Genomic DNA, 20000 nt, shown 5'->3' with positions numbered 1-20000 from the left:
TTTGCCATGTGGTTTGCTTGTTATTCTTCAAGTTTACTTTGGGCGGGGGTTTAGCCTGAGCGTTACAGCAAAATTTCTGCACTTGGGGAAGACATTTATGAAGAAAATTCGGAAACTCTACAGAAATACCTCCACGGTTGATTAGCCAGCCCGAACCACAGGTACCAAGCTCGATGTATGTGTATCTGTACTGCACTATATTACACAAGAGTAGAAACATAAGGATTTGTATGGGGAAAACGGTTTTCTTCAAATTGAACAAAAATATTTTTTATCGGGTACGGTTTTTGGGTCGATTAAGAGCGATTTAGGTGGTTTTTGGTTCCTCTTCTTTTCCCTCTCTATATTCTTCCCCAGTGTTGGGCATCCAGACAAAGCCGCCATAAGGAATGACCGAAGGAAAAGGGCCATAAATTCGCTCCCAAGGCTTCGATCGTACATCACGGACGATATCTACGCTACCCATTCGTCTTCTTTAGTCGAATCGCTTGTACACTGAGAAGGAATTAAGGGCCGCCAAACTCTGCAAACATTTGCTTCGAGAGCCATCGAGGCTTTATTCGAACCCCGCGTTCCTCAAACCGTTGGAAGACTAAGACTAACATTCACGATTGGTCACCATTGTGTCCATTGACCAATCGCAGGCGACCGGTTGATAAGAAACAATCATACAATCAGAGAGGAGCAAACAAAAACAAACGGCGGCCGGCACTCGTAAACTTGGAGCTTCGAATGCTGGATTTTTCGATATTATTTGAAGTCTCGCGCTTCGAGTTTTGGACGGATTTGAGGTACAATGGAACGGGAGGAAACCTCTGGGTTTCAGCTTGCCTGGTGTGTGATTTGAAATCTGTACGATGGGAATTTGCCAGCTCGGTGCTGGAGCGTTCCGAAACCGAGCTTTTCCACCCTTGTCTTTCTATTGGTACGCTCACGTGAACGTCGAACACAAACCCCCTCAAATCACTAAAATTCGTCGTTTTCAGCAGCAAGGATTACCACTAAGAACACTTCAGGTAAAAGTACTTCGGATTTTTTGGGCTTGGAGTTTATCGAAATCATATTAAAGATGTAGATATTACGGCCACACAGTTTTTCCGGGCTCCCTGTGCTGAAATATCCTTCTCGGTGACATTAACATTCAGGACCTTCCCAATACTGTCTACGATGTTCTCGCGGCTAAATTCTGGATTCGGTTTCACTCATGAAATCCCAAGGCAATCCCTTCGGAGGTACTGAGCCATTTCCTCGGTTTCTCTCATTGTCTTAAGAGCCATATCCTTCTTTGAGTTGATCTCTGCCTGCATAGTTTTCGTCGATTTGATGAAGACAGTGTCATTAGTGTCCTTACACTGTTCGAGGAGATTCTTAAAATTTTCCTACAGTACAGCTAGCTTGGAGTGGATAGGCGTCAATTCATTCTTCAACAACTCTTTAATTTGACTCAATTCTGCCATGATGTTTCGCTTATTATCACGTATAAAAAAACACAGACAGAGAGTCTACACGGTAAATTTTAACCAAAGGCAAAATAATTTTAGCCAAAGGCAGAAATACAAGTACGGTTGGCGGAGCTCGTGAAAACACGTCTTACTGTCATGACCGAATCACATCACCCATTGAGCTTTGATTTTTATCCAAGGGCTGTTTACTTCGAGTGCAAGTCTTGGATTTCACGGTCCGCCATTATTCACGTTGAAAACTAACCGACTGGACCTCAGAGGGTTGGATCTGGGGAAAAGTGACGTCATTTACGCACCGGCTTATGCAAAACACGCATTGCATTTTTAAACTAGCGAGTCTTGACGTCATTTTATCCTCGATCCAGCTCTTTCAAGATTTTAAAGTTAGTAATTGCAGACCCTTAAAGAAGATAATTCCAGTTAAAATAAACAAGTGTATTTTTTAGATTAAGGCTTAAAACTTGGTTTACTTAATGTTTAGTTAATATAGTTTTGACATCCAAAGAAAATTAGACGAAACGTATCTATTTTGACTTCAGGGTAAACCAACAAAGGAGACTAATGTTGCGCATGCGCCTCATCACCCTGAAAATCCCTTGAAATTTAGTCCAATTCATTCGAAACGCGGGAACATGAGAAATGGCGGATGTAGTACTGGCATCTTTAATATTCATCGCATGTTTCCAAAAGGACGGCATACAATGAATGCAAAGATGATGAGTCATTTGAAAGACCTGGGCATTATCCTATCTTTATGACTGATACTGGTTCAATACAACAGGAAATACGGCGAAGGATCACAAATGAAGCGAAGATGGCGAGTCAAAAGTGTGGCGATGAAATGCAGAACTTGCAAGGAGCAGAGGATAGTTTTGCCTTCCTGGCGTTCTTCCTTATTTAGGAGACCCAGAATGGAGTACTGTTTAAGGACATTCGCGCCCAAAATATTCCCACGTACAGATTTTCGAGAACATGAGCAGGCGCGTAGCGTGGTAATTTTTTCAAGTACGCACAAGTACATGACCTAGAAACCTGAGTAAACTGAGCGAAAATACTGCGTTCTTTATTTCTTGTTCGAAATAGTTGTGTGAATACAAGCAAAGAACAAAGCGTCTTGCCCTTATTTTGAGCAAACTTGGCGCAAAAAAACATTGTCACTTTTGGTTGTGGATCTAATCGTCCTCAAGCATGCGCTCAGCAGCGTGTTTCGTTTTATAGTACAGGTATCATTTATAAGCAAAGAGCGAGGCGTCTTTCTTTGTGCTGTGCAAACTGGTCAAGCACACTCTCAACATTGATTTCTTTCTCCTTGTGGATGTGCAATATTGCTAACGATGAAAGGCGATCGTCGGTCATCGTGTTTCGTAGTGGCGTCTTCAACCTTTTCATCGAACTAAAGCTGCGCTCAGCAGCGCATGCCGACACAGGATACGTCAAGAGCGTTTTTATCGCTACATAGATTGCTGGGTAGAATGCAGGATTAGCTACATCTAGAGTTTCTACCAACGTCTGCGGGAGAGGATCGGTTGGCTCCCTGATAGACCAGCGGTGCCTCCATCTGGTCACTTCGAGTTTGAACTCTTCTAAATCGATGGCCATGTCACCACCGTAGTGCTCATGGATCGACTTCAATTTTTCCTGCGTCAACTGGCCAAGCTTTTCTATAAGCAAGAACAGTAATCTGAGATCCACAAAATTCTTGTAGCCAATGCAATATCATTTTATTTTACCTGGGATAAGGAGCTGAGCCTGGAAGCCTGGTAGTGGCACCACGAGCTTTTCATTGATCTCTGTGACGAGGTGATCAAGAAATGGCAAATACATTGACATTTTCCAATATGCTGATGGGGTATTTGCTGGAACGTTGTTGCGATGTAGTTGCCTTCCTGCCCTTTTCGGCGATGATGGATCAATGCCGCAATCCGAGGCGATTTCAATAGCCTTTTCCATCAAGGCCTCCCAAACAGCGTCGTCATTTCGCTCGGCATTCAGAACAGAGGAGCAGGTTTTTGCTTCTTCAGAGGCTTGAGTCAAGTCGAGATCAGGGCTCTGGCTACACAAAAATGGTTTTGATTCTTAGTAATGTGGTAAATGTAAAAATCAAGGATATACTATGATATCGTTTGATTACTCACTTAAAGGTATACCGACAGCTTGTTAGTATATTCAAAAATATGCTGGAGCACAACAAGAGTAATAATGAAGTCCCATTTCAGAGTAGACGCGTGGAGCGCTCTGGCCTTGCAATCACCTTCCTCGCTTAGCTGGTCTAACGTGTCGATTATAACCTGAAAATGAATATTAATGGATAAGAAAAATGTTCCATTGTATTTAGCTCATAGAAGATGGGCTATCATTCAGATTATGAATATCAATTAATACCTTGAAAGCGTCGACGAAAACTGACAGGCAATCTGCTCTGGAGGCCCAGCGCGTTTCACAAAGCAGCTTCAGCTTTGAGCGTCTTCCCATTTCTTCTCTAGCAACAGGATTGTCTCCAAGTTGTTCCTTAAATACCAACAAACGTTTTGCAGAGAACTTAAAGGCCAACGTAACTTCTTGCATGGTATCCATAATGTTTCTCACAAGTGGAAGCTTTGATGCATGGACAATACAGAGGTTTAAGACGTGAGGTCGACAATGGACATAAACAGCATTTGGATTTACTTGACGAATCCGAGTTTGCACACCACTCACGTGCCCACTCATCACACTGGCACCATCATATCCTTGGGCTCTCATATCATTCACTGAAAGACCGACGCTCTGGATGGTCTCTAGAAATTTTGTTGTGAGTTCCTCAGCATTGGTTCCTTTGTCTGCATGTACAAAAGTAAGGAATTCTTTACGTATGAATTGTTTGACTTTCCCGTCCTCTTTCCTGCTAACAAAACGTATACAAATAGAAATTTGCTATTTATTTGTGACATCAGTCGACTCATCAGCAATTAACGCATAAATGACAGATTTCTTGCAATTGTCAATGATGCCATCGAGAATCTGCTTTGCTGAAGAAAAGATGATCTCGTTCTGGATATCCGGACTTCTATACTTGGAAATCCGAGGTGCGTTTTCTAGGTGGTCACGCAGAACTGAGTTTTCTTTCGCCAATACAGACAGCATCGCCATAAAATTGCTATCTTCCTCTTGGTGACCTCTGATAGCTATGTTTTGCTTCCCCATCATAACTAGGGCCTCTATTATACACTTGAGAATCATTCTATTCCTTCTAACTTGTTCCGCTCTTGGAGAGTGAAGCTGTTGACAGATGTTAGGTGCACCACCTTGCTGTGTGTGTAGGTAGAAACGCTTCCCCGCGAGCTACTGCAATGTGATGAGCACTTTTTTCGCAGACATGCTTCTTCACTAGTTTAGAAATATTGGACCAATCACGAGTACGGAAAGAACGATCATGGGTGATGAATAATAAACAGTAACAAAAGTAGAGGGTGTCTGTCGAAGGGCTGTATCTCAACCAGGGTGTTCTTGCAATGATGTCGGGATTTATCTTTCTATTCTTTCCGGAAATGTTTCTAAAAATATACAAGTAAGGCCAATTACTAAATTTTTTTAAGCATGCTTAGCGACGTTATTCGCTTATCAGTTTTCATTGAAGAATTCATACCATGGCAAATCGTGCAGCAATATGCTTTCATTTAAAATTTGTATTCAAACCTTAAAGGAAAGCTGTATGCAAACAAATCAGCGCTATCCCATCTTCCTTCCAGGAGTGCAACCTTCTCGATGTCAGTGAGTGCCTTCGCTTGGCCACTTTCAGTGAAACTCTCAGGATAGAGAGGGCCATTCCCTCTAAATTGACTTGTACTAGATTCTTCTGAGAAAATATCATCTGTGGGTGCCGCCACTGCTTGAGAATTGTCTGTAAAATCATCATATACAATATTTCTGAGTAGAGGTTTGACGGCACGGCCAGGCAATACGGTCAAGCAGCTTACCTTCTTCATCGTTAGATCCACTATTTTCGTCTTGGATGACACTGAAAAAATCTTTGATGGATCTTTTTGACATATTATGTATCACATAAAAGCAAACGGGAAATATCGATGTGTTCGAATCTGTTTAAAAGTCAGAGCTAGCGTGACTGCAATTGTTAACAACGTTCTCGGAACGTCGCTCCTTTGCAACCTCGCCTTTTTGAATTGTTGCACTCTGTTCAAACAACATTGCATTGTTTAGTGTAAAAAAAGGGCAATGCAAAGTTAGAACATGGGATAATAGCTTTCGTTTTAGTTTTTAGAATTTAATCAAAGTGGTGTTTTAATCACGAAATCTTGGTTGCGTGCAAGTAAAATGTTAAAAATAGAAACAATTGCTAAAAATTTCAAAATTTTCTGTTCACTTCAAGTACGCACGTGCGTATATGCGTATAGGACGCTACTCGCCTGATGAGGTGCACTTTTAGAAGCTTGCGTTATTTTAAGAGGATCTTAGTTTACAACAGTCAGCAATAAAAAAGCTACATTCGCGAAATTTAGATCAGCTAAACGTACTCAATTCAACATAACTAATACAACTTTATTAATCTTTGGAGCTGATGTCTTTTTCTGAGGTGAAATAGACCTTGAAAAACGATACATATTAGTCTAAGAAAGAAAACTTCGGTCGCACAAGTGCATAAAAGGCAAAATATTTGTAACTTCTCACGCACAGATTTTTTTTGTTTTTTGTTAAAATGGACAAAATCAGAAAAGGAAGTGATTTACGGAAAGAAAAATAGGCGTCACCCAGCATTCAAGAGAGTAAAATCGCTGCGAAGTTCTCAAAACTATGGTATATTCGCACTGTCACGTCATTGCGTGACATTTCCGAGAAGACTTGCATGGGTCCACAGCTATCCCTTAATGCCACACGCTTTCTCGTTCCATTCTTGTGGAAAATGTTTGCGCCTTTATCATCGTGTTTACCTCTGTGGTTTGCGATGCATGACGTGTGCGTGACATGCGCGAAAAATGCGCAGTAGCAACGGGCGCGAACGTCCTTAAGAATAAAGTAAGTCGGATTTAAATTGAAATGTGAGTTTACATTCAAAAATATGGGTGAACTGGCGTTTGAAGCGAGGACAACGATAGGTCAGCTAACAAGGTGGAGTCGAAAAATGGCAGCCCACTGGTGAAGAACATCTCAATTCGCTGTAAAGCTTCCCAACCTTGAAATTTCGAACCACATGGTCGAAGTAGGATCGGGAATTGTTCTGGAGAAGAAATAGGGCTGATTTTGAATCTTGAAGCGAACAGATTTAGCGAAGACGCAAGGCTTTACTTTAAGAGTGCTCCAGATTATTTAAATTTCCTTGGCAAAAAGTATTTTAATTCTCTTTTTCGAGACTTTTGTCATAGGCCGTCATACGGGAATTCCCGCTTCCTACAGTAAGCCCAACAACCAAAGAAAATATTTGTGTAAAGAAATTGTCATTTAAAGTGGCAAGGTTCAACAGGTTTCGTGTGACACGGTGTCGTCTACAAAATGGCTCCAAATCTTGTTATGATATCATCTCACTCGGCCCAATTGTGTCTTTCACTTGGCAAACTTTCACGACTGAAAAAGCATTAAATTTGAAGCCTTTTTCAATTTGTATTATGTCATATTGCCCGAAGCTGCGAGAGTTTCAAGTTGATGAAATGACGCGCACAAGTAATTCTAACTCGGAGAACGAAACTCAAGTCGGCATCTCATGCGTTCTCCTGGCCAAATCTTAGAAAAAAATTCATGATACGGGAATCGCCTTTAACAGCCGACACACAAATATCAGAAGAATAATTTGAGTTAAACAGTTTAAATTTAAAAGTGGCAAGGCGTACGCAAGCGACCCGCAAAGTGAGCCTATTGTCCTAATGGAAATCTGTAACTTCGAGCTAGTTGTTTGTTGGAAGAACAGTCATAGGACGTCCCCTCAATGCTATCCAGTCGTTGTGGATACATCAAATACTAATTTTGCACAAAAATGTGGAGATTGACACTGATTCGTGGTTAAATTATTTATTATTTATTTATTTACAATGCACTTACACGTTTCCTTGGTGCAAAATTTACTCATTTCAGGATTTTAGATGTGCTGTTTCGATTATAAAGAGGAAGTCATTCCAAAAGTATTTTCCAATAATAGATAGGCAGAATTATCTTACATTGGCATGAAGAAATAAATACTGCAAAGATGCATCCTGAGTTGAATGATTGTTGCTCCGAAATCAGTAATATGGAAAAAATTATATGGCTTATCGCCACAAAGACGATCATGCATAAATAAATTTGTACATTTTAGCAATATCGTAAAATTTCAATAGACCTAAGGAAACATAATGCGGGATGGGGGAACATCATTAATTATTCTAATAACTTTATTTTTGAATTTTATAAGCTGTGACAATGGGTTTTCATAATCACTACCCCGCAACATAGAGCCATATAGTAAATACGGCTAAATAAGCGAATAATAGATATTGATTAGACAATGTTTAACCTTAATTATGACATTAATACATTAATTCTACTAACTTTGTTACAAAGGTGATGGCCAATATAGATATCATACCCAAGTATCTTAAGATTGCAACTGGTTCAAGGCATTGACCAGCTAACGTTAATGAAGGAAGTAAGTTGAAATTTACTTTCTGATACATACCCTCGGATTTTTAGAGTAGCTTGGTGTAGCTAATATCTCCGAGCATTTACCCTCCTAACTATGATACACCACAGAAGACAGACCACAACACCGGGAACTACATGTCCTACTCTTTGCGAGAAGTGGGCGGGTTCTTTTACGTCCCACAGGATTATGTACATTGAACATTGAAGGGTTGTGAGACGGGACCTCCGGCTTATCGCCCTAATCCGAGAAGACTAGAGAGTCTAACCATTTGCAGATGTAATTACAAAGGCAGCACTTTCTTCTCAGTTATTTAAAGACCCCGAGTGTTGGTCCGGCCAGAGTTGAACTCACGACCTCCCGCGTGACAGCCCGGTGCTCAACCAACTGAGCCACAGGTGCGCGGTATAAAGAGATGGTTGAAAAATCCAAAGCTATCTCTCTTCGTGTTAATGAGTAATGTAAACAATCTTCGCATGGGTGAGCCATAGTAATAAATTGGGTTAACCAGTAACCAGTTATTTTAAAGCTAGGGTAACTGCCTACTGTAGGTTCACATGTACCACAAATAATGGAAAATTCACGGGAAACGGAATTTGAAATGGCATTTGAAGGTAAAGTAGGCATTTGAAGGCTATATATTCCTCGATGTATTGTGCACATGAACAAGTATATGTTCTTCGCTTTAATGGTTAATATTCCTTGACAGGCTTCTCACCGTTCAGAGAGTTTGCATTCACATTTTTATCTTTATTTCTCGAGAGTTCAATCAAGACGAAGCGAAATAAATATGACAGACCGAGTGACCCACACTACAGTATGTTAGCTTTTCTCCTGCCCTTACCATTCCGGAAACGAAACACTATTTATTATGTTTTTGAAATAGTTTCTTGTTGATCATAGTACCACTTTAACAAATTGAATAAACCATGAATTAATAAAACACACATGAAACCACTTACAGTTGAATAGCACTTCTATTGTAAAATTCTGAAATGTCGACCATTCGTTGCTCAATCTACTGTTTGCGGCGCACATATAAAGTGCTTCGAATTCTTCGCGGCCTGGAACATGGAGAGTACTCGAAGTGATTAAGATACCATTGTCTCGTGACTTTTCGAGTTCTTTGTGATGCAAACTCTCCGATTCGTTGGTGATTGGTTTGTTGTTTTTGTACCAAGTTATTTGAGGTCGAGGCCTTCCTTTAAAGTTGCAGTATATATCTATCCCCTGGTTCTGATAGATGTATTTTGGGGAACCTGAACGGCTGGCAATCACCAAGGCACCTAGAAGGCAAGAAACACTTACAAGTTTGGGCAAAAGCTCGCAAAATAAATAAATCTGTTTTAAAAATGAACACAAGGTAGCAAGATTGTTCTTAATGGGGCAATCTGAAAATAATGAGACACCCTATGACACAATTAGTACAAATCATAAAGAAAAAGGAAAACAAAAATAGATAAACGGCAATACTCTTTGTGACGCTGTGGACACCCAAATAGTTCAGTGAACTAATGAATTAGCCGCTGACCCGAAGAAAATAACATTGTTGAATTAACAATAGGCCATTTCCGAGTTCATGTCTGCCCCCTTCCAGTTTTTGTAATGGTAATTAGTTCTACTTTACATATGAATGAAAACTAATTTTCATAACAAAAACTTCGCACTTAGACTCGCTTTGAAGATGAGGCAGGCTTGAACTCGGAAATGGCCTATTAGGCTTAAAAGTATTGCTTCATGAACCAACTAAGAATTAAAGAAATAACGATATTATAAATTTTATGCAACTCAATAATACTCTGTAACTACTGCAGTAGTAATCTCGGATTATTGAAGTGTGTTCGACAGTCGCTTAGCCTATGTGTTTCCGTAGGGTTTCAAGCGAGAAAATTAAGCATGTGACAAAAAGAGACTGTCATCAGATCGAGATCAATGTGCATGCGAAAATTCACGAAAGGGAGCCCCTGCAAACAACAAAATAATCTTCGGGCAGGCCCTTTTGGTGTACCTTACAGACAAAATTTTTGATTCCTTTTGGCAAGACCACACAATTACCCGATCTGAACAAAATTAGGACGCGTTCTCCTTTTATCGAACGCAACTATAAATAAATAAATAAATAAATAAATAAATAAATAAATATGTTTAATTCATCCTCTAGCAGCAATGAACTGAATTACAGGATTTCGGGTCAGAAGATCCATTAAATAATTAATACTATAATGTGATAATGAATGGAATTACATGGGATTTATATTCAATTTAAGAGCAAACATATTCGTGACGAATTCACTAAACCTATTTGTATTACACGGCTTCAAGAATCTGCCGTTGTTGCTTCGAGGCCTCAACTGATAAGAGGAAGCAGCCACATCGGTACGGTCTAACACAAGTTGATATAAAGGATTCTGTGGCGTTAGGCCAGATATGAACAGTTTGCACGCGGCTATTCTGCGCTCTTGTAGTGTGACTTTGTTGGCATTAACTAGGGCCTGGATAAATTATGGCCATTGCGTGCTTCTGTATCTTTGCTAATGAGTCAGAGAGATATCGCGGCAGATTGGCATATACTATGCTAGCGTACTCAAGTGTTGATCGGACGATTGAACAGTAGACTTTAACGATGTATTTACCATATGTAATCATAGTCTAAGAGCACTTCATGAATTGCCAATATCTAGAAAATGGAGTGGTTTTTTTTCAGTGCTTTGTAATGAGTGGTAATGAATTCCAAAACACTGAGTTAGTGTCCCACTAATCTAGCCTTTCTTCGATGAGTAAAAAACGTCCTTGTATCAGAGGACACTCAAAACATATGCAATATTTTCGTTACCAAAAACCATGTCAGTGCACGAAAGTAGTTTATTGTTGCTAATAGCTGAAGATGGAGTTGATCAAAATAGATTGAAACATAAAAAATGGCCTCTTTTTAAAGCTTGCACACTGAAGTTTAAGTAAATCACCGAAACTTAACATGGATGGATCATTTTGCTAGATTTCCTGCGGTTGTAAGGTGGTGTGCGAGGTCTACTGCTACAATCTTTTTTTGTAACGAGAATCTCTTTTATAAGAAAGTCCAGGCTGCAAGTAACCAAAATTTTAATTACATGCTAAGAACATACCCAGGCAGAGAGTCATTTGTAAAGATCTCGCTCGCTCATTTGTTTGTTTGTTGGTTCGTTCTTGTGAGTAGTACAAATAAAGGTAAAAGGAATGTGAAACTATAGTTTAACAAGACAATTAACTCGTATACTTGGCGACACGATGTAGATATCTTATTGCATGATACAGTGAATAGCAAGTCAGTTTCAGTGCAGTCGAACTTAGTACCTTAACAAATTTGGGAAAACTGAAAAACGTCTATCAGCGAATTATGAAAAACCCGTCTATTGCAATTGAAATTCCATGATAACAGCTGTTAAACGTATTTCATTTCTGTTATTTTAAGTGAGGAAGTGTTGCAAAAAAAACTAATGAGTGTATTTTGCGTAAATGAGGAATAAATATTCTTTAGGCCTTGTTTTATTCTAGATGGGTAACCATGGTAACAGCCTGCAGAGGACATTGACTGTCAAAAATGTAAACGTTCGTGGTGACCAAGTTTGAGCTTCCAGAAATGAAATCATAAGTGCTTAAAAACTGTTCAGTCACCTTAAGAACGTTTTCAGGCTCAAATCGCAATAAATAAGAACGTTCAGCCCCAAAACTCAGAGCTCTAAAAATACTGAGTTAAGAGCAGGCGTGTGCGTCTGAATTCGCGCGAAAAGCAATCTAAAAAAAGTTAGGCCTGTCGATTAAAGAACCGCCACAAAATATATCGAAGTTGCATGGTTTCCAGGAGGAACGCAGCCACGGGTCTCGTACAAAAATTATTAGGAGCGATCACTTTTGTCATTTACAGGTTTGTAATTTACTTGTTTATAAAGATATAAATGGTAACGAGGTAAATCATTACAAGAAAAGTAGTGACAAAGCATCACGTACTTGCCAAGTATATGCGCTTCTCTGAATTTGCTGTTTTCAAAACAAGGCACTCCTTGTGTCTCACTTCGCTGACAACTTGTTTCCATGTCGTGTTTTTCTTTATTGTTCCGCCACGTTTCATCGAGCAATCGAAAGGCGGGTGGGATTCTGGGTCTACTGTCTCTTCGTCCTTTGGACAATCACTCAATTTGCCAACAATTACACATCCTGGGCTGTGCTTGCGTGACGCACCTGTGACGAAACAAAGAGAGAAACAACTCGCTAAACTTAGAGCCCGAGTTTTCTCGCTTTTGTCGGGATGATGAAGGCCCTGAGAACGGAGAAGCAGGCCTCGATAGTTTGGGGGCCTCTTTCTTCGCAACGGCCGAGTTTCGCACGTTATAATGCGATGATCGTGACCGATTCATTTTGACCAAAAAGCCAGACGGTGTTTTCAATGTGCGATTCAGAAGCTACAGTCACGGTCATAAGTCGTTGGAACACCCACCCCCTTTCCCCCGTTCAATGTTGGATAGCGCAATGCACCCAATCTAACTGTTCAGTACGTTTTAGTTTCTAAACAACATTGAAAGGTGGGATGCCCTATTAATTCCGTCAGTGTACCAACAATGTGTCACTGATTGTAGGATAAGTATACTCTCTTAACGAGATGCAGATTTCTCATGATCAGTGATTTGCGGTCGAGCGCGAACGCTTTCAGAAGTTATTCATCTAAAAGCCCTAATTTAAAGACTTGCGTGAAGACGGCTTCGAGGTGTAGCGCGACCATTTTTACGCACGTTCGAACTATTAATTAATGGCCACAGCTACACATTATAACACAAAGAAAATAGAAATGTTAAGCTCCGGGTACAAGGCAAAAAAGGACTTGTCGTAGTCTAGGTCCGAGGGATAAGCGGAAAAGCGGTTCTATTTGAGACACCAGAATTTATTTTTCGGTTGAACGGTCGCTCTTAAATTTCCTGGTTATTTTTGCATTTAAAGAATCATTCATGCCTTTTTTACCTGTAAAAAATGAATATATCGTTGTGTTCTCAGTAACCTGAGTCGTTAAATTCTTGACATTCAATTAATGATGAATCTGCTGATCTAAAGAAGGCTATTGCACGGCTTAACTCTGTAAAAATAGATGACGATTAAATGAATACCTAAGACCTTATGTTGTAATCTTGATGCCGGGTACTTTTGTACAACGAGATTACAAGGTGACAGACCTACCTTCATGAATGACACTAGTCAAAAACCAAAACAAGAAAGATATCACCAGGCTAATTTTAAAGTTTTTTCGCATGGTTTGCGGACACCAATGTGTGGTTATCGTTCGTGATCGGCTGCCTCCTTGATGTGTTTGATTCGACCACCTCACGTATTTTCATAACTCCTACTCGTTTTTAACAATAATCAGATGGATAAACTGACAACTTAGAATTCGTTGGCAGTTTACAAATGGTTAATGGATCTCTTAACGAGTTTAAAAGTCTTAAGTGCTAATTTAGTGAAATCTATTCATTGACATTTTTGTGTATTGCTTCAAAATTTTCAAATAGAGGGCAACAGGTGCAAGGCACTAGTCAGACAAGAAACACTCTGCTTAAGAAAAATCATAAAGAGGTTTACCTCAGTTTTTCAATAATTAAGGTGTTCTTGCCATTGCCTCTGTTATTAGCGCTGCGGCTGGTAATGTTATCATTCCTTTAAATCTGCAACGTTTCTTAAACAGCTCGGGATTCCTGAAAAATTTCGGGCGTACTTTGCGCGACGTAAATCCCTAGCTTTCTTCAAAAGGAGAGCCTTCTCAAGTCATGAATATTTGTAATTCTTGTTTTGTTACTGGTCTTGAAAACATATTTGAACCGGGAAGCCTTTCATAATAAGCCAATGTTAGTTTCACGGATTGCTTTCCGGGCCCGAAAGGTTTTTGGAGCTTCTTGAAACTCCCATTAGTAATCCAAACACGAACCACTTCTTTAAAAGCTTTAAAAGGGTGGTTAAGTTGGTAATTTCATGCTACCGCAGAATGAAACTACCAACTCAACCACCTTTGAACTTCTTGTCGTGAAATTTGGTCTTTGAAACTCCCCTAAATCAGTGTTGGTCTTCAGCTTGAAGGAGGTTATTATCATCATTCAGAAACTGTAAGTAATGAAATAAGCAAAGTGTCGGGAACAAAAGTTGCAAAATTCGCCGCAAAATGACCGTGTTTGTCTTTTATTTTCCTGCAATTTGATTGGTTGATTAAAACAAGACTTGAAATCTAATTGGTTGTTTTGTTTTAGATTCCTTTCTCATTGTCTGACGAAAAGGTTGCGATTTTAAGGAAAAAAAGTGCGATTCGTGAATAAATCGCAGTTTAAAGAGCCATTCATTCTGCAAGGATCACCAGCAATTTCTAAATGAATGTAATAAATGGTGTTGATAGTAGCAGACAAGCAAAGAATTTTGAGAAAACGACCAAACCATTGAGTTTATAAAACACGTTTCGCAGAAACTTTTGCCATCCTAAGTTAGTCCGAATACAAAGCGATAGAAGCTGAATTTATAATAAATAGAAAATGGTAATGTGAAAAATAGTAACAACGGGATGAAGTACAGCCAACTCTCTCTTAACGGACACCTCTATAAGACGGACACCTGGTGCTGGTCCCGGCCGTTTCTCAGTCATTTTACTATAACCAAACTCTCTATAAGACGGACACCTCCATAAGACGGACAACGGACACTTGTGAGGTGCTGAATGTGACCGCAAATTACGATTTAGGGAAGAAAAATTCCTAAATTACCAAGTACGTGACTCTTTTTAACACCAGACGTTTAATTGACAGCTCTTATCTTGTCGGCAAATTACATACAGTACAAGTTAAAATTAAATCAGTCATCATTTTGTCCCATTCAAAAAATAACAACCGAATTGTATTGTAATCTAAAACAGTTATTTTCTTGCTTTCTTAGCTGAACTACAGCTTTCCCCGCTGTTATTTCCTTGCTGCTTCCTTTTGCTGCCGGTTTTTCTTTCTTGATTCCTTGCCAAAGCGTCTTGAACTATCTTTCTTTCTTTCGCAATGCGTTCACTTAGCCATTTCACAGCTAGCGAGTTCCCTTTAAATTAATACTGCTAAGGCACTTCTAGACCATAACCACCACCTCGATTTACTCTCTTTCCAGTCACCGTGCATGTTACAGTACTCGAGCTGATTTCCAAAAACTTGCTCACACAGCGTAAATAGGACAGCGGCACGTGGCCGACCACTTTGTCATCTCGCATGATTGCAAGCGCGTTTTTGTCCTTTTTATTTGGCGGTCCTCGCACACAGTTCAAACTCTCGCGAACAGTGGGTGTCCATTCATCCTTATTAACGTGGTGGCCACGCACAAAGGAGTTAAAGCTGTAATGATCTCTGGACATGCCAGCTGTTAAGACAGTTTTGCATCCAAGTCCGTTCTTGCATACAGCTGCAGAAGTCAATACGTTAATGTTTGATGATTTCATATCCGGAGTTAGTTGCCGCCAAAGCCTGAAACTTGTCAACTTTTGAGACGCGATAATAGCGTAAAGTAAGCCTAAAACTTCAGCGTCACGTTTCTGGTTTCATTTCCACGTGTGAGCAAAATGTCTAAACAACTATGCAATTGGTTGCAAAAGAAAACCTTAACTCTGGAGGAGAAAATTCGCGTTTTAGATCATGCTGAAAAAAATCCTAAAGTTGGTTACAGAAAACTGGAGGAATTATTCGGCGTCGGAAAAACGAAGATTGCAGCATTGATCAAGGATAAACGAACAATAAGAGCGCAGTATGAAACCTTCTTCTCGGCCAACAACAAGAGATCGCGAGATGGTAAGTATCAAGAAATAAATGAGGCAGTATATCAATGGTACTGCTTGGCTAGAGATGCGATGGTGCCTATAAAGGGCTATAAATGGACCGATGATTCGAGAAGAAGCCACTGAAATAGCCAAGAAATTGAACAAGCCAGCGGAATATGATGCATGGATTTAAAGCTTCAAGTGGGTGACTAGAGTGTTGGAAAAGTCGCTATGGGATTAAGCAGCAGTCTGTCGTAGGTGAGGTCAGGTACAAACTGAAACAGTGGAGTCCTGGATGGAAAGACTAAGGGAATTATGCAAAGGATACAAACCGGAAGATATCTGGAATGAAGACCAGACGGTGTTTCTTTCGTGCGCTTCCTGAAAAAAGTTTGGCAGAGGAAGGACGCAGATGCAAGGGTGGCAAGAAATCTAAACTCCGAATGACAGTCGCCTTCTTTGTTAATGCAAATGGTGAGAAAGAAGAGCCGATTGTTATCTGGAAAAGCAAGAACCCAAGATGTTTCAAGAATTTAAGAGACAAACGAAGGCCCGCGAATGTTAACTATTTCTCGAATCCAAAATCTTGGATGAATTCAGAAATCATGATTGAGCTTTTGGAAGGGATCAATAGAAGAATGCGAAGGGGAGCAAGGAGAAATCATTTTATTCCTTGACAACGCAGGTTGTCACCCAATGTCCCAGCAGGAATGTTTTCAAACATAAAAGTTGTCTTTCTCCCTCCCAATACGACATCACGACTTCAACCTCTCGATGCAGGCGTGATTAAGAATTTCAAAGTAAGGTACAGGAATTTCCTCCTGAAATTTGTTGTTTCACGTGTTAACCGCGGACTAACAGCTCCAGATATCGCCAAGGAAGTTGATGTTTTACAGGCAATAAGGTGGATCAAACAGGCCTGGGATGAAGTACCAGAAGAAATTGTTCAGAAGTGCTTCGACAAATGTGGATTTTCCAATGTGGTACAGAATAACGCGAGATCTGAGGAAGAAGAGGATCAAGAATTCGCAGAGCTTGTACGACGTATTAGTCAGGGCGAGACAACAGCTGAAGAATACGTAACTGCTGACCAAGAGATTCCATCATGTGCCACCCTCTCCAAATGGCGACAACGACTAAGGGATGAAGCCCTCGATCTCTATCAAAAAGAATCCGAGGAACCTGCTAGTAAAGTTGTAGTGGTCGCAGACAGTGACAAAGAAGGCCAAGATGTGGACTTCGAACCACCGGCTCCAGCCATCAAATCCACTACAGAAGCTCTTAGACTGGTTAACTACCTAAAGGAATTCGCCTCCTCAACGCTGCAAGATGAAATCCTCGTATCAAAATTAAGCAGCGTTGGTCAGCGCTTTGAAGATTTTAAACTGTTGCACCTGAAACAATCCACGATCACAGACTTCTTTTCTTCTTAAGTGCATGCCCACCAAAGCCATGACTATTAGAAGCTATCAACTTAACTTGCTTTCACCAATTTTTTTTCTTAAAAAAAAAAAAGATATCTTTTTTGACTTGGTGCAGCGAAAGACAGTCCTGAGTCATAAGATGGATATGTTTTCGTTGCAGAATATAATGTTCACTGTTTGGACTCTAGTTAACCCGTTTGATTGTAATACGACAACAGATTCAGTTTTATAAACATGTCTTTGTTCCAGTTTGTAGGTTTCGTTCAAGTTAATAACTTAAAACAAACTTTAAGCAGACTCGTATTCACTGTGCACAGGTGTAGCATTATTATCTTAAAATTCCTGTGGTCATGTTACGTCGACTCTCTATAAGCCGGACACCTCTCTACGACGGACAGCTGAGGCCGGTCCCGATGGTGTCCGTCTTAGAGAGAGTTGACTGTATAGCGTGAATGTGTGGGAATTAAAAAGATAGTTTTAGATTGACATGGCGTAATTGTTGATTCAAAGAGGGTTGTTCTCTCTAAATATGAATAGCCTCTGTTATCTTGAGTTGAAAACTGGTGGAGGCGTGATCTATCTGCTGAAAACCAGACGTGACAATGTTAAGATTTTTTGCAGATGTTTGAAAATCAAAGGTTTCGTCGTTTTTGTAAAATGTAATAAATATTAGGGCGCGTTCGATTGACGCTATTCCGGAATAAGAATACGTGGAGTGATGATTAAAACGGTATGTTTGGCGCGTTTCGAAGCAGCAAGGATGATAAAAATATGTTTAAAATAGCATTTTAGCAGATGTTTGACAATTTTAATGTGAATCTCCGTAAAAACGAAGGATTTCTAACTTATATTCCATGTATTCTTATTCCGGAATAGGGTCAATCGAACGCACCCTTAGTATAACATAAAAATATGGTAGACTATATTTTGCAAGGGGAAGTCTTTGGAAAAGCTGGAATTTTTCTTTTTGAGTTGCCTACTAGAACGTTCGTATTGCGACGAAATTCAATGCCTTTGAATTTTGAAAAGTAAACAGTATATTCATATTTTGGATGTATCAATGAACGGGAGAAGGATAAAAAAAAAAGGATGCAATACTGAAGGGTGTACCACAAACAAAAGGTGTGTAATTCAGGACAAGTTGAAATGTTCAATCTTAAACTTTCCTTGCTAAGGAGTAGTGTGCCTGAAATTCTGCTTTGTTAGTCGGTAATGAAAAAAGAATTATTTACTTATATTTAAGGACAAATCCGCTTTTTGCCTTTGACCTCTTAGCTTTAGCTGTCTTTTTTTCGCTTTCTTTTGGAAAACGTTCGAAACTTCGCCGTTTCCTAAAACAACTGGAGTTCTTTGTTAATTAATGTATGAGTTTAGAGTTTTCTGGAAAATGTTTCACACTTGATCTGGATAGACTCTCGGTAATTATATTTTCATCAAGCCATATTTCGTGACCTCCACTCAGAAATTCAAATTTATGTGTGATCGACATTAAAACCGTCCTTAAACGAACCATTCAAACTTACAATATTATCACTAGCGAGGTTCCAGCTGTTTCCTCTCAGCATGCAAATAAAACGTAAAATTCGGCGGCTTTTAGAAATAAATGTCTCAACCTTTTTTTTTGCCCTATGATTGCTGAATTTATCATGTGAGACAACTGATGTTTTTGAATTTATTGTTTTTTGTGGAGTGTTGAATGAGCTTTCATTTCTGGTATCGTGGTTGGTGGAGATAGAAAATGTCCAACTAATATTCCGTCCTATACTGATTAAAGTGCTAATTCTTTAAATGCAAACTTCCTTATTCGTTTGTGTCATGGTTATCTCATTTCATTTATTCGTATTCCTTTCTTTAAAACGTACTTTTAGTATATTTGTCAACTTTGTCTTCTTTCATCGTTGGAAACTCAGTGGGGTAATTACCGAATTAAATTACTTTCAAAAAAGAAAATATTCTAATAATACTTCCATATCGTTACTCTCCCCACGCGGCTGTCAGTTAAGGCCACATTTCATTTGACTAGATTTGTGGACAATTTTATTCGCCTTCATTTGAACTTTTTCATTAACAGATTTCTAGAAATGGCCTTGCACCCTTCAAAGCCGTTTCTCAGTAGAAGTTACGGCAGGGCTCAAGTTTCGTCGACAATCACTCGTTTTGCTTCTGCTCTCAAAGTGAAAGGGATGGCTGGGCAAACCAACGTCAGTATTTTTATCTCCACAAGGTTTTTCTTGTTCAAAACCTAGTTGTTTTTTTTTTTCAAAATAAATTATTAAATAAATTATACAACCGCATTTTCCGTATACAAGTGTCCCCTGAGAGTCTACTTCCTACTTCCAGAAAATCACAAAGTGTTCATTGAAGTCATGTCTCAAATTTCGCATGTCGCAATACTTATTTTTCACATAAAAGTTCGAGTGTTATTTTGACACATAATGGCCAATTTTTTCTCATCCTCACGTGCAAATAACAATTGCCAGGAGCCAGGAGCCAGGAGCCAGGAGCCAGGAGCCAGGAGCCAAGAGCTCATCAAGGGGAGCCTCTATTTCCCATACTTGGCTTGGGAGTCAACCCTTCCCAGAGTAGATTTCCTTATAGAACGCCTCCCTTGGAAGATTCAGCACGCGGGAAATAGAAAGGGGTTGACTCAAGGAATTAGTGGAGATAAAGGCTCCCTTTGATGAGCTCCTGCAGGAGCCTGTGACTAGGAGCAAGCAACAACC

General features: G+C 39.7%; 2 protein-coding genes across 2 annotated transcripts in view; one reads left to right on the top strand and one right to left on the bottom strand.

The window, feature by feature from the left end:
- Positions 1-13418, bottom strand: part of LOC138013315 (uncharacterized) — a 68449-nt gene extending 55031 nt beyond the window's left edge. The window contains exons 1-3 of the mRNA XM_068860351.1: positions 13270-13418; positions 12052-12282; positions 9030-9353 (exon numbers count right to left, since the gene is read on the bottom strand). Coding sequence (XP_068716452.1) covers positions 9030-9353; positions 12052-12282; positions 13270-13342 — 628 coding nt within the window. The 5' untranslated portion in view covers positions 13343-13418. The remainder of the gene's footprint in view (positions 1-9029; positions 9354-12051; positions 12283-13269) is intronic.
- Positions 13419-15658: 2240 nt separating this feature from the next.
- LOC137968662 (tigger transposable element-derived protein 4-like) lies at positions 15659-17286 on the top strand. Its single transcript, XM_068815185.1, has 2 exons — positions 15659-15884; positions 16634-17286. The coding sequence occupies exons 1-2, from the start codon at positions 15659-15661 to the stop codon at positions 17284-17286; spliced, it is 879 nt and encodes a 292-aa protein (XP_068671286.1).
- The last annotated feature ends 2714 nt before the right edge of the window (positions 17287-20000 follow it).

The sequence above is a fragment of the Montipora foliosa genome, chromosome 8, assembly GCF_036669935.1.
Source record: "Montipora foliosa isolate CH-2021 chromosome 8, ASM3666993v2, whole genome shotgun sequence".
Classification (NCBI taxonomy): domain Eukaryota; kingdom Metazoa; phylum Cnidaria; class Anthozoa; order Scleractinia; family Acroporidae; genus Montipora; species Montipora foliosa.
This window is presented reverse-complemented; position numbering and strand designations above follow the sequence as displayed.

Bases quoted from the DNA above. Each gene is read 5' to 3' on its own strand.
- LOC137968662 (XM_068815185.1), top strand. From the start codon at position 15,659: ATGTCTAAACAACTATGCAATTGGTTGCAAAAGAAAACCTTAACTCTG. The intron at 15,885-16,633 runs GTAAGTATCAAG...CTCTCGATGCAG, and splicing joins CAACAAGAGATCGCGAGATG to GCGTGATTAAGAATTTCAAA.